This window comes from Tetranychus urticae, chromosome 1 (genome assembly GCF_039701765.1).
Source record: "Tetranychus urticae isolate SD_2017Ah chromosome 1, NJAU_TeUrti_SD_1.0, whole genome shotgun sequence".
In the NCBI taxonomy this organism is placed as follows: domain Eukaryota; kingdom Metazoa; phylum Arthropoda; class Arachnida; order Trombidiformes; family Tetranychidae; genus Tetranychus; species Tetranychus urticae.
Window position 1 is genome coordinate 14,384,001 of NC_142958.1, and position 13,322 is coordinate 14,397,322.

A 13,322-nucleotide genomic window follows, 5' to 3' on the forward strand; every position below is an offset into this window, starting at 1 on the left:
ACAGTGAAAATTAAACTATTGAAGAGCAATGATTCAAAAATCATTTTCAATTGGATAAAAGCTTTTCTCCATTTTTTTTTGCTTTTCACCTTTCCATCATGAAAAAGATCGCAAGAGTAAAACTTGAAAGAAAAAACAATTTTTTCCTTCGACATGATTTCAATTGATTTTTTCGCTTATCATAAAAGAAAATTCATTTTGGCATTTCTCTATCAACATCATTCAAACAGCATTCTTTGATTGCAACAAGTTTGACAATTTCAATGTTTTCTCATTCCCTTTGCCCTTCCCTTGCCACTTTACCTTGTCTCTGGTGATTTTCCGTTGATTTACCTTTAATATTGTTTTGCACTTTTTGTTGATGAAAAGTAAAATATATTTTTTTGCTGGTTCGATTCAATGAAAAACTTTTTCTGTTCCTTTCATTCCCATCATTTCCTCAACCTGCAACTCGACTGGTAATTGTGATAAGCAAAGATTAAAAGCTGAAACAAGGAAGTTCTTTATCCAATGTTTCCTTTGATGAACAAGTTTATTTCAGTTTCTATACCTTGAGGCTGTACAATAGATTTCAGGTGATTATTCTCAGGGAAATTGGAGTAGAAAGTGAAAAGCAAAATTTCCTTTTCTTTTGTCTTTTTTTGTTATTCTTTTCGTTCTCTGTTGTTTCATTTTTTGCCTCTTGTTTCCTCGGTTAACACTCTAATCATTAATCAGAAAATTGATGATTATCAACATTTTGACTTGCTTTTTGAAAAATGATCACAAGATTGGTCTCGATGAATGAAAAAAGGTTAATCATTTTTTGCCTTCGTTCTTTCAACATTTTTTCCACCGTATTGTTTCACAATTAACAGTCTTACTAAACATGATTAACGATTGGCCACAAAAATTAGTTAACATTGTCTTGATTGGTAAAGAAGCCGAAGTTGATCCAGATCAGTTTGGAAACAGTGTTGTGCCTGTAAATGATAATCTCGAGGTAATTGAATTCGCAAGATTGATATTTTCTTCCTTTTCTTTTCTTCAATTGATCTTCGATTACATTTTGGGATTAAGGTTAATCCAGGTTCATTATCATGAGAAACCTGCACTTGCACCTTTCATTCCCTTAATTAGCAAATTTGATTGCAAGATCAACGTTCAATTCAATTAAAATGATGGAAAAGCAAAAATGCAATCTTCCAAAGTTTCCAAAATTCTCAATATTGGCAAAACTATCATTTTTCATAGAAGTTTCGAGTTCATATAAAAATCCAATTTCTGCATTTTCTTTACTCTGCTCATTTCGAACCACTAATTGCTCATTCTGTCGATCACAAGCAAAGGTTCGATAGTTGAATGTTGATATTTTTCGATAAATTTCGTCTTTTCTTCGAAAATGAATTTCACAGAAAGTTCAATTTATGCAGGTTTGAATTACGAAAGAAAGGAATAGAAGGAGAAATGATGAAGTCGTTTGAGTTTGTCAAAGGCACAATTAGAGGAAATGATGCAAATTGAATTGAAATTTAATGTCAATGGTTGAAGCTTGGAATAAGTTATTGATAGGAAATCACTATTTGAATGACATTTTAATTTGACCAAAGCTGTGAGCAATAACAGATGGACATGCAATAATGCGAAAAAAAAGTTGTTGCAAGTTGAGTTTGACATGCATCAACGGATCCAACAAGTAAATCTTTTATTGAGTCCAAAGAAATGACCAAGTAAATAATCATCATTCATGATCAACTGTAAACCTCATCAACATCATTTAGTTGCAAGTTATTTTTTCTCTCTTCATCTTATCTTAATTAGGAAAATTCATTTCACTCATTTACACTCGTCTCTAAGCGTTGTATCATCAAGTTGACCAAAATTTTTCGAGATAATGATTCGTCCATTTGCAAAAACATGGAATCCATCAAAAAAGTCAGTGGAAAATGCTGAACCATGAAACAAAGTGACCCAAACATTCCAAGCTGTAACATCATTTCGAGTGATGAAAAATAGCAAATGTTCAATTCATCATTTCTATCAATGTCAACGTTACACACAAAAATGAGCTCAAAAAGAATGTTGTCTTTTCTTCTTTTTTCCTCTTCGGTCGATATTTAAACACTTTAACAGTGCATCATTAATATTGTTGATTAATGAACATTCAACTTGAACAACATGATCAATTGTAAATGAAGCTTCACTAATTGTCTAATTGGTGAACACTTAGGCTGAATAAAAAAGTGAATTTAATATCATTTTCACAACATCATGACATTGATTGTAACTTTTTCATTGTCATATCAAGAGAATCCAATTTTTACCAATTGACCTTTAATTTTGTCGCATTTTGTGACTTTGATTGTTGCAAGTCGATCACAACAGTAAACAGTTTACCGTTTCTCATCCCAATCAATTCTTCATTCCCAATCAATCAAGCTGAAACTATCCACATCATAGTTCACATGAACTAATCAAACATTGATAATGCAAATTAATTAGTCTCATGAGATGTATTTTGAACATTATATCTATGTATTATGTTGCGAGTATTAGGAAAAAAGCGAACATAAAAGTGTTCAAAATGTTTCGAGTAAAGTTTTTTTTCTCCTTTTCTTTTCTTTTAATGCTATAATTAGAATGTTAATGTTTCAAAAATAACATGTTCTTGTCTATATCATGATTTTATATTCATGATAATGAGATGCTACCGTTGAGATGTGAGAACAAGAATGTAAAATGGTTTTGCAAAAACATTGCAAGAAAACATTGCAATTGAGAATTGCATTTTCATAAACTAACCAAAATTTGGTGAGAAAAGCGAAATTCAAGTGAATAACTGTTTCTCTTTTCATATTTGCTTACAAGGTTGGAAGCAAAAAACATTCAAATTATAACAATGAAGGAAAATTGATATTTACTGAATTATTGTTCTCGTATTTACTCAGTAGAAATTTTTCATTTTCATTGTGAATTAATCAACAAAATTAGCTGCTAATGCTCGTTCAATGAAATACTTGGCACCTGATCAGATGCTATACTTATTATAAACATCGCTACTTCGTTAGCATCGAAACATTTCTTTTGCAATTTGATGTTGAAGAGCACAAATGAACCCAAAAACTCTTCAGAAGTTCCGTCTCAAAATGCATTTCGACTACCAATCGCTCAATCTAGAGTTAGATTTCATTCAATGCAAATGTTTGCATCAAAACTCTTTTGAGTATTTTACACTTTCTTATTGCAATCATAAAGATTGAAGCATTTATTTTGTATTATATAATAAGTTGAATGATCCAAAACATTTATGAACCCAAATTATGTGGTTAAGATTCATTTATTGCTAGAAAAATGCTCTTCTCAGAATGATATGATTTACTGATTTGATTCTATCTAAATAAAGTTGTTATTCTTGCAAGAAATTGAAATGTATGGAAACTCTTTTCAAGCGGTGGTTCAGGATTTGAAATTGTAGATTGGAAACGTTTAGTTTCAATGATTATTCGTATTGTTTGATGTGAAAATAAGGTGCAAATTGCAAGTTGCAGCGTTTGTCACTTGAGAGTTAAACAGATGAAATATATTCTTGCCTCCATTAGAGTCGATATTATCTTGCCATCATTAATATGTTAAAATGGCAGGTTGAGCTATTGAAAATGAAATGCTTTATAAGTTATCTTTCTGGTTATTTTTCAAAGTTGATCATGAGAATGGCAAGGTTAAGAAAATTGATGAACCATGCAGAAGAGGAATTTTGGTGAGTGAAAAGAAAAGAGAAACATTATCCAATTGAATCGGCATTTACCATGTGAAGAAGAGGAAAATTGTTTCATTCAATTTGATTCTCTTTTACTTCCATTCACGATTCATTCCCATCAATTTGCAGTAAATAATTACAAGATATTTAGCCATGAAAATGAAGGGATTTCCAAGTTATATTCACCGTTTTTCAATGAATATTTACTCTTGAAACACTTTCAATTGGAACAATATTTCTTTTGTTTTTCCATTTCGTCTCTTTTCTCATTTCGTTCATCTCTTCATCAGCTTTACATGTAAGCAGAAGAAGAAGAAATGAAAATAATTGTGAATAAAGTAATCCAATTATGAATGAGCCTGATTCATTTATCATCTTGTCGATGGAAGATGATGATGAGGAAAATGAAGTTGTTGAGATGTAAAGAGGTAAAAAGAGTTATTAGTTGGTCAAGGAATATTGAATGGTCAGAATGCAAGTTGAAGATGAAAATTTGTTGTCAAAGGACTAGTTTACTGGTCATCATCAAACAACCACAAGTTAGATTAAAGGTTATTTATTAAATTTCCGGACTCAAGAAAAAAAAGGCTTTTACTTCATCAACTTGAATAGAGAAACAAAATCATCAAGAGATTTGGATTGAAAGGAGAGCAGAAAGCGATAAATGAACAAGTAAAGTAGACTGTGCACCAATACCTTTGCATATTGTTTCCAATGTAAATCGATATCATTGAAAACCCAAAACCATCGTTAACAAGATTTTTCGAGTTTTCCAATTTTTTGCTTTTCTAAAAAGTCTTTTTACCATTTTCATCAAAGTTGGATATTGTTTTATTGAAACTTTCAAGTAAAAACTTTGATGACTCGATCTCAATCATCGAACCTTCTTTGCCGAAATGTTCACATAAATCTCGATTAGTCTTTGCGTTGGGTTTACTTCAAGTTGAGAAAATGGTTAATCTGAAAAGTTTCTTGGTCAGTGATTTTATTTACGATGAAGGTTTATTTTATCCAACAAATTGGAGTGTCGTTAAGATGTTGCCAGATTTTCCTAAAGGTCAGAGGTAAACATTTACGACTTACTGGTATTGAATTACCTGATGATCTTAAAGACTTTTCATTGATGACGGTAATGATCAATGTTATCCGAGAAAGTATTTTAAAGGTGATCAAAAGCTGAAAAGTTGAAAATCGATAATCAATTTTGAATAGTTTTTCACGGAAATCATTTGAATGAGCCTTTTCTTTGCAGCAATACAAGTTTATTGGATAACTCGATACAGAAGAAGAAGAATAAAGAAGAGGTATAAAAAGTTGATATTTTTGGTAAATAACTGTTGATTTAGCGAAATCGATGAGATCGATAATCGTTGAAATTGAAAATCGATCAGAATTGCTTGTAATACAGTTTAAGTAACAGTTGTTACCAGCGACTAGAGCAATAAACATTTTAAACAGTTGAATGTTTGGTTGGAAATTTTGGATTCCCTTAATAATGAAAACTTGGAGTTACAAATTTGATGGAAATGGTTTTTGTTTTTATTCAACCTTTCCAAGCTTCCAAGTGTTTCCATGTTTTTGCGAAATTGCTTCAAATATTGTGTCCAATTTTACGCATTTTTGATTACTGATTGATGAGATCAATTGAAGATGAATGCAAACATTTTCATTGCAAGTTTGCGAATGGAAAAATGATGGAAACAAAAAAAACATGAAAACATGAGAAGAGCTAATTTAATGCATGAAATTTCATTTTCAACATTATCATCATTTTTTCGTTGCTCCTCATCAAAGCTCAAGCCTTTTTTTGGGAGATAATTTTTTGCTGCTTTATTTTTATCGATCGACAGCATCATTTTGTATTTTGATAGAGAACTGAAAGGGAGGCAAAAGATGAACAAGGCGAAAGATAAAGGTGGATGAGGAAGGAATGAGGAGGAAGAGAGAAGGCAAGAAAAAAACAGGTTGCAATGAAAAATATGAAGGCATCACTGATCGATTCTTTTGATCAACGCAAACTCAACACGAAAAATTATCTTTAAAAGATTGGTTTGAAGATAAAATGAATCTAGTGATTTAGTCTGATATATATGTATTAATAGATTGAATGATGATGAAGATGGGGAGGAATCTTGGATGATAAAGGGACGAATATTTAATCGATAAAAACCAGTGAACAAATAAAATATTATCAACAACCTAAAGCTACATTCAACAGATATTTTTACTTTTTCTCTCTCTTCTTCCCTTCTTTCTTTTCTCACTTTTGCTCATCCTTTCCTCATCATCAGCATCATCCTTGATGGAAGCGAAATGGACCAAGATTCGTCTTCTTGCGAAAAGCAGCATTTCCACTTTCATTTCATTCTCACTTTGGATTTTTTTTTAAATCCGAGTTTCTCTTTTTGTCTTTTCATCTTCATCTTCATCTCTTTCTCTTGAAAAGGAAAAACCTTTTTCTTCTTCTTCTTCTTCTTCTTCTTCTCTCTCTCTCTCTCTCTGTTGCTTGGAAACCAACATTTTATCTTCACATTATTTTTCATCTGATGGTAACAACTGATTGAATAGAGTGAAGATGAGAATGAAAAAGAAGAGAGAAACTGCATGCTAGTTGCCATAGAAACTTCATCCTTGTCCTCTCTTATCAATAAATATTCTAGTTTGGAAGAGCGAAGAAAAAAAAGGTTTTTCCTTCTCTTTTTCATCTCGCCATCTTCATCCTTATCCACATCTTCATCCTTCTCATCAATCTGATCATCATTTTGCTCTTCATCTTCAAGCTTCTTCTTTTTTACCTTTAAGTGAGTTGCTCTGGTTTGCCGAAAGCGAAAAGCAAAAATAGACAGAAACATCGCAAAAACTCTGAACTTATCTTCTCTTTCTTTTCGCCTCCCTTGACAACTCCAAAGTTTGAACCTTTTTCTTTCTTTCTTCTTTTCTCTTCCTTTTTCTCTTCCTTTTCTCTCTTCCTTCAACATGGCACAAGTGAGTTGGTGAGATGAAGAGCGACTGAAAAGAGCATGTGAACAAAATGAAGATAAGAATGATGATGATGTGAATAATATGAAGGAAAGAAATTGAAAGATAATTCAGTGTGGAAACAGATAGTTTCATAGAGCATGTTGAATGGTAATAAATTTGATAAAATATTGAACTTTCTGTAAATTTTATTCCAATTTTATTCTTTCATTTTCCTTCATTTCTCCTTCATTTTTTTTCGTCAATTAGTATTTTAATAAGACAAAAAATACAAAACAATCATTGAAAGCGTTTATTAAATGTTGCCACAAGTTGACTCAAGTAGTAACAGCAATGAGACCAGAAAGACCAAGGAAACTTGTAAACTTGAAGCTGAACATTACACTTTAATCCCTCCAAGAAAGTCGTTTGTGCTTACACAGATAATTGGTTATAAATGGATTCCCTAGTTTATCAACATATTGTTTTACCCAATTACCAATCATCATTAACTTTACCATATTTTTCATCGCCACCAGCAACCATAGTAAACTCGCTGTCAACTTTACCTCAACTTCATCACCATCTTCACCAACAGCAACAGCCGTCATCACACCCTCACTATCAACATCCTCATTCCAATTCAGGTTCCCATCATCACCATCATCATCATCATCCCTTTGCTCATCAGCACAACAATTTATCATCTTACCATCATTCAAGTTCACCCTACTTTTACAATTCAACATCTCTTTCACCTTTAACCAAAATTCCAACCGATTGTACCACTCTATCATCTTGTTCATCAACATCTTCCTCAACCGTCAATTATCGTGTTAAATATTCAAATAATTACACCAACAACACTCTCAACATTAAAAACATCAAAAACATCAACAATAGTAATAACTCCATTGACAACTCCCATTCAACTAGTGATAGCGATAATAATAATTCAACAGCCAATACCATTGATAGTTCAATTGATGAACCTTGTAAACAATCAGATTCACCATCAATGAATTTCATCTCAACGGCAACATCAACAGTTTCAACGTCAACTTCACCATCAACAGTTAGTCCAACAAAAACTACAAAATCAGTCAAAGTGTGTTCATTGTTTCTCTACTTTTGATAACTTTTTTTTCTCGACTTTTTTTTCGCCTTCCATAAACTTTATTTTTCTTTCATATCATTTTTTGCCTCTCGATTGTCGACACTATCATGATTAATCAACATTTTCAGTTGTTCATGTGATTGATTGTTTTCTTTTCATTTTATCCTTTTCTTTTCTTTTCTCTTGTCTTGACCATTCACTTTACCATCAGTTTTGACTCATTTTTGGATTTATTGTTAATATTTTTTTTGTCTCTCTTTCGCTTCTTCCAGATGAACCGTCCAATTCAAGTGAAATCCGACTCTGAAGGTCGTGGTGAGGAGCGAAAACTGTTTATCGGAATGTTGTCCAAGCAACAATCGGAAGATGATGTGAGACAGTTGTTGCAAGCCTTTGGTACCATTGAAGAGTGTACAATACTTCGTGGTCATGATGGCCAGTCAAAGGGCTGTGCATTTGTTAAATTTTCATCACACGGTGAAGCTCAATCGGCCATTGATGCTCTCCATGGAAGTCAAACAATGCATGGAGCTTCATCTTCCCTTGTGGTTAAATTTGCAGACACGGAAAAGGAAAGGCAGATCCGCCGGATGCAACAGCTTGCAGGTAACATGGGCATACTCAATCCTTTCATGGTAAACACTTTTGGCTCTTATGGAACAGCTTATGCCCAACATCATCAAGCGCTTATGGCAGCAGCAGCCGCTTCACAGGGTTACATCAATCCAATGGCTGCTGCTGCTGTTTTAGCACCTCCTTTACCTCCTCAGTGCCAAATACCAAATGGATTAGCGAGTCCAGCAACATTAACTTCATCATCAGATGGCTGTATTGGTAAGTTTTCATGAAACAAAAAATTGATTCAGTTTTCAATTCATTTACTTGTTCTTGGTTGCAACTTGAATGAAAGTTGTGTTGTGTTTTGATTGATTGATTGTTTCATTTCACAATATTTTAATTGTAAATAATTTTATTTTCCTTTTTATTCTTTAATCGATATAAATCGATATCGACAATGTTTGGTGATTTCCTTTGACCCTTTTGCAATGGTAAAGGTTTCATTGGGATTGGAGCAGGTAATCCGGGTGGAAACCTGACCAATGGATCAAACAATACCAATGGAGCTTCTGGTCATCACAGTCATCCTCATTCACATGCTCCTCCAACAACAGCACCAAGTCCGCCAAACTTTCCGACTCACACTTGCAATGGATCTGCTGTTGCTGCTGCCGCAGTTGCAGCTGCAGCTGCCGCTGCTGGTGGCACCAATGGTGGAGCTCATACAGGTGACTCAGTGTTTACCAATGGATGTCTTTCTGGTTTATTGCCACCTCCACCGCCTCCACCCACCTCAGTGGGAGCCATTCCAAATGGAGCTTCAGCTCCGGGATCTGATGGTCTATCACCTGCTGCTGCTGCGGCTGTTGCTGCGGCTGCCGCTTATTCCAGCCTTAATCCTCACTCACCTTATCCCGGGATAGCGGCTTATCCTTCAGCGGCAGCGGCTGCCTATGCTGGCCAGTTTGCTCAAGGTAAATATCAATTATACTCAATCACTTTGAAAACCATTTCGTTGGTCAAATCAATTCATTTCCAACCTGAGCTCAAGTCCCTTTGAAATTCAATAGTTAACCTCGAACCAACATTTTTATTCGAGTTTCAATATTTCCTCTTGAACCAATTTAGATCTATAGATTATTTAAGGTTAAAATTTCATGGCTTATCCAGAATATTCATTGGAAAATCAACTCCCAATAGTCTCATTCAAATCAATAAACTGAAATTACGTTGCTTCATGATCAACATTTTGCAATTATTTTTGTGTTAAAGGACAATCCTGAGAAGCTGTTTTTTGCCAGGAAACGCTATGAATATGCAAGTTTGTTCAACAAATGAAAGATTGACTGGCAATCAATTTTGAATTTACGAGCTTGTTTTTGTTGAGTTGAGACAAATTTCATTATTCAGATTTACTTGTGTTAGAGAGAAAGTAAAATTGTCTTTTCTAGCTAAACTGAAATCTTCAATCAATATTCAGAGTAAGACGTTTTCACCTGGAAAACTCAATATTGGTTTACCAATTCTGTTGTCAGTTTTTATTAAATTGATTGTGACAGTTTATTTCAAGTATGGTCAAGATAAGGACAGTCGAGTCAATTATAAATGTGTGTCACTTGCATTTCTTAGTCTATTCAACAAGCTAAAGATGTCATTGCCAGAAAAGATAAATGAAGATCAATAAGATTGACAAGAAAAGAAGTGATATTAAGATATTAAATTTCAATTTACCTTCAACTGTTAAATTTATTGATTACTTGTTGCCTGTAAAAATGAACAATCCTGAACAAGTCAGTGCTGCCCTCTAGTGACTCAGAATGAACATACTTTTACATCGATCAAGATGAGCATTTTATGTGAAACAAGATTGCCATTTGAAAGCAGTCATCAATTTGATTGAACTTTTCATGGAAAATATTGACAAATTTATGTAAATTGATGAGTTTTTAACTCAGTCTTTTGAAGCCTTTTGTAGAGTTGAACTTTATTGTGGCGCAAAAAGCAAGTTGCAGATAAATCCAGTGATTGATGAAAATTTTCAATTTATTTTGATGTTGATCTTACAATTTGAGAGCAATTTTTTTATCAAAAATTTACATTGAGAATATGTGAAATTTCTCATGAATCGAACCGTAAGAAGGTGCGATAAACCGTTGATGGCTAGGTTGATTTGGATCAGTGTCTTGGACAGCATTTGAATCACTGTTTTCCAATTGTCCAAGAGATCATCTTTTCTCATTCCTTCAACAACATTGCAATCCTAATCGACTGATTGAAAACATAAAAAGTTAATTTATTTTTTCAGCTTCTCATTGAACTAGTTTTGAATGATTCACAAACAGTCGGCAAATAAAAGGAATGAGAAGATACTAGAGTTACATTGCATGATAACCGAGTTGACCTAATCTTTCCAATCAATTTCAACATTTATTTTTCATCTACAATCATGAAGCATTGAGCATGCAAGTTCAACTTATATGAACACTTTGCTACAGAACAAACTGCAAAAACTTGAGATAGATAAGAATTCAATGAAATTAATCTTCCATGGCAGACATTTCACTTGCTCAAACAATCTCTTCCAATAGATTAACATTTTATTAGTTTCGTCTCCATCTGAATCCCTTTCTTGAGACCATTTCTCAACAAGTTGACCATTTTATGATTTCACAAAGAAAGCAATAGAAATTTCTCAATCCTTTTTCAAATATTATTTTCTGAAAATAAATATTTTATTTGTTTCTCTCTTTTCTGTCCAGTTCTAGCAGCACAACAATCTGGTGGTTCCATTGTTGCCTCTTCAGTGGCACAAAGGGAAGGACCCGATGGATGTAACTTGTTCATTTACCATCTTCCTCAAGAGTTTGGAGATTCCGAGTTAATGCAAATGTTTCTTCCCTTTGGTAACGTTATTTCAGCCAAAGTATTCATTGATCGAGCCACAAATCAATCAAAATGCTTTGGCTTTGTGAGCTTTGATAACCCAGCCAGTGCCCAGAATGCGATACAAGCCATGAATGGTTTCCAGATTGGTATGAAACGCCTTAAGGTTCAACTGAAGCGACCAAAAGATGCCAACAGGCCTTATTAACCCGAGATAATGAAAGAAAGAGAAAGAAAGACAAAAGAACAAGAAAAAAGCGCAAGAATCACGAGGATCAAAAGCAACAAAACTGCGCAATTGATTGCGACTAAAAAAGTGACAACAAAATTTTTGTACAAAAAAGTCAAGATTGCGCTCAAACAAAAGTCAAAACCCAAGAGTATCGCTTCAAAAGAAGAAGCGCAAAGATGCTCGACACTCATTTAGGCCAAAAGAGTTAAGCACAGAGAATGAACCTTCCAGGGTTGACAGAAATTATCAAGTATAGCCTTTCTCCATGAATTAATATATCATTATCTGCTCAGGTAAACACCGAAATAGCTAATACTTAACAAAACAAATAATCAATATTCCAAGTTTTCAAAAGATTCTTTTCATTTTGAAAGCTTGAACTTTTTCCATAAAATTGACAAAAAAGGTGAAAAAGGTAAAAAAAAATTTCCCCAAAAAAAGCAAACAGCCAAACTTCACTTCACAACACATTACACTTTCACTCAAACACCAGAAAACACTCACTGACACTATTAATCACGAGGATCTGAATGAATAATCAAAAGTAAAGGCAAGAATGAAAATTCAAGTAATGTTCATAAGAAAACAAAATTCACCAAAACTCTTTTTTTCTGCTAATTTTTCAGGCTTCCATTGAAAGTTGAAGCAAATATCAAATGGATTTGAAAGAAATCAACTTTGAAAGTGTTTACCCGATCAACTTGAATACTTACTGACTGACCATTTATCAATCAAAGAGACACAAAAAGTAGCCAAAAGTGAAACACTTTAAGGTTGAAATCTTTCCAATCGAACCCTCGAAACAAAAATTATTACAATTATTATTGATGCTATTATTATTATAAAAATATTTTACCAATAAATTTACAGTTTCAATTGAAAAAGTTTTGTTGATTAGGAATGGAAGTAAAGCTTGAATAGAGAAAGTCATTTTTTTCAATTGGCATGACAAGAGATGGAAATCATGAAAGTCCGTTGAATAGATAAAGATAATTTCTACTTCGTTCTCTTTTTGAAACACTTTTTTTGGTCTCGAATAATGTTATTTTGAAAAGAAATATTTGAAACCAAGTTGTTGATTTTAACGCAAAAAACAAATGCTTCATCAAAATTGGTGAATATCCATCAATTGAGCACATTTCCTGTTATCATTTTACTCATGAATTCAACTGAGATGGAGATTGCCTCCAATATTCATCTTCATCTTTGGCCATCTTATCGTCCTTTTTTGCCACTTCATTTATCAAGAAAACTCAACCTCATCGAAACTTGTGATGAACATGAAGAGAACGTTCATTTCGTTTCAATTGAAATTCACATTCTTTCTCTTTCTTCTTCTCGCCAACCCTGGTCATCAACATCGCCACTAAAAGAAAACAAATTAGAAACTATTATCATTCTTGACTATTCTCAACGTTTCAACAGAAATCAAGATAAAGCAAAATTAAGTAAATTTATATTCTTCAACTTTGTGAATGGAAGACACAAAGACACACTTAACATGGGAACAATTTGATTGTCCAAGCCAGGAAATTCAATGAAATTACAAGATAAACTTAAATCACTTCAACAACCACTATCAATGTAACTTGTATTGATCAAACAAGAAACAAAAATGATACAAAATATTGAAAAATTTCTCATTAAAAGAAATATTATCAAAGATTCAACACAGAAGTCATTTATCTTTTACTTGCCCTTAGCAAATGTTGAATTTTAATATTGATAAATTGGTTCAATTTGACTCATGGTGATAAATCTTACAATCTTGTTAGAGGTCAATAATTCATGATCCATTGATAAGCTTTAAAAATGAATCTTGGACATGTTGCAGTTGC

The 13,322-nt window shown here is 33.1% G+C and overlaps 1 protein-coding gene across 1 annotated transcript; it reads left to right on the forward strand.

Moving 5' to 3' along the window:
- The first annotated feature begins 6,436 nt into the window (after window positions 1–6,436).
- On the forward strand, window positions 6,437–13,154 carry LOC107367666 (CUGBP Elav-like family member 3-B). Its single transcript, XM_015935404.3, has 4 exons — window positions 6,437–7,802; window positions 8,084–8,645; window positions 8,867–9,343; window positions 11,129–13,154. Exons 1-4 carry the CDS (start codon window positions 7,152–7,154, stop codon window positions 11,458–11,460), a joined length of 2,022 nt encoding a protein of 673 aa, XP_015790890.2. The 5' UTR covers window positions 6,437–7,151; the 3' UTR covers window positions 11,461–13,154.
- The last annotated feature ends 168 nt before the right edge of the window (window positions 13,155–13,322 follow it).

Bases quoted from the DNA above. Each gene is read 5' to 3' on its own strand.
- LOC107367666 (XM_015935404.3), top strand. From the start codon at position 7,152: ATGGATTCCCTAGTTTATCAACATATTGTTTTACCCAATTACCAATCA. The intron at 7,803-8,083 runs GTGTGTTCATTG...CGCTTCTTCCAG, and splicing joins AAACTACAAAATCAGTCAAA to ATGAACCGTCCAATTCAAGT. The intron at 8,646-8,866 runs GTAAGTTTTCAT...GCAATGGTAAAG, and splicing joins ATCATCAGATGGCTGTATTG to GTTTCATTGGGATTGGAGCA.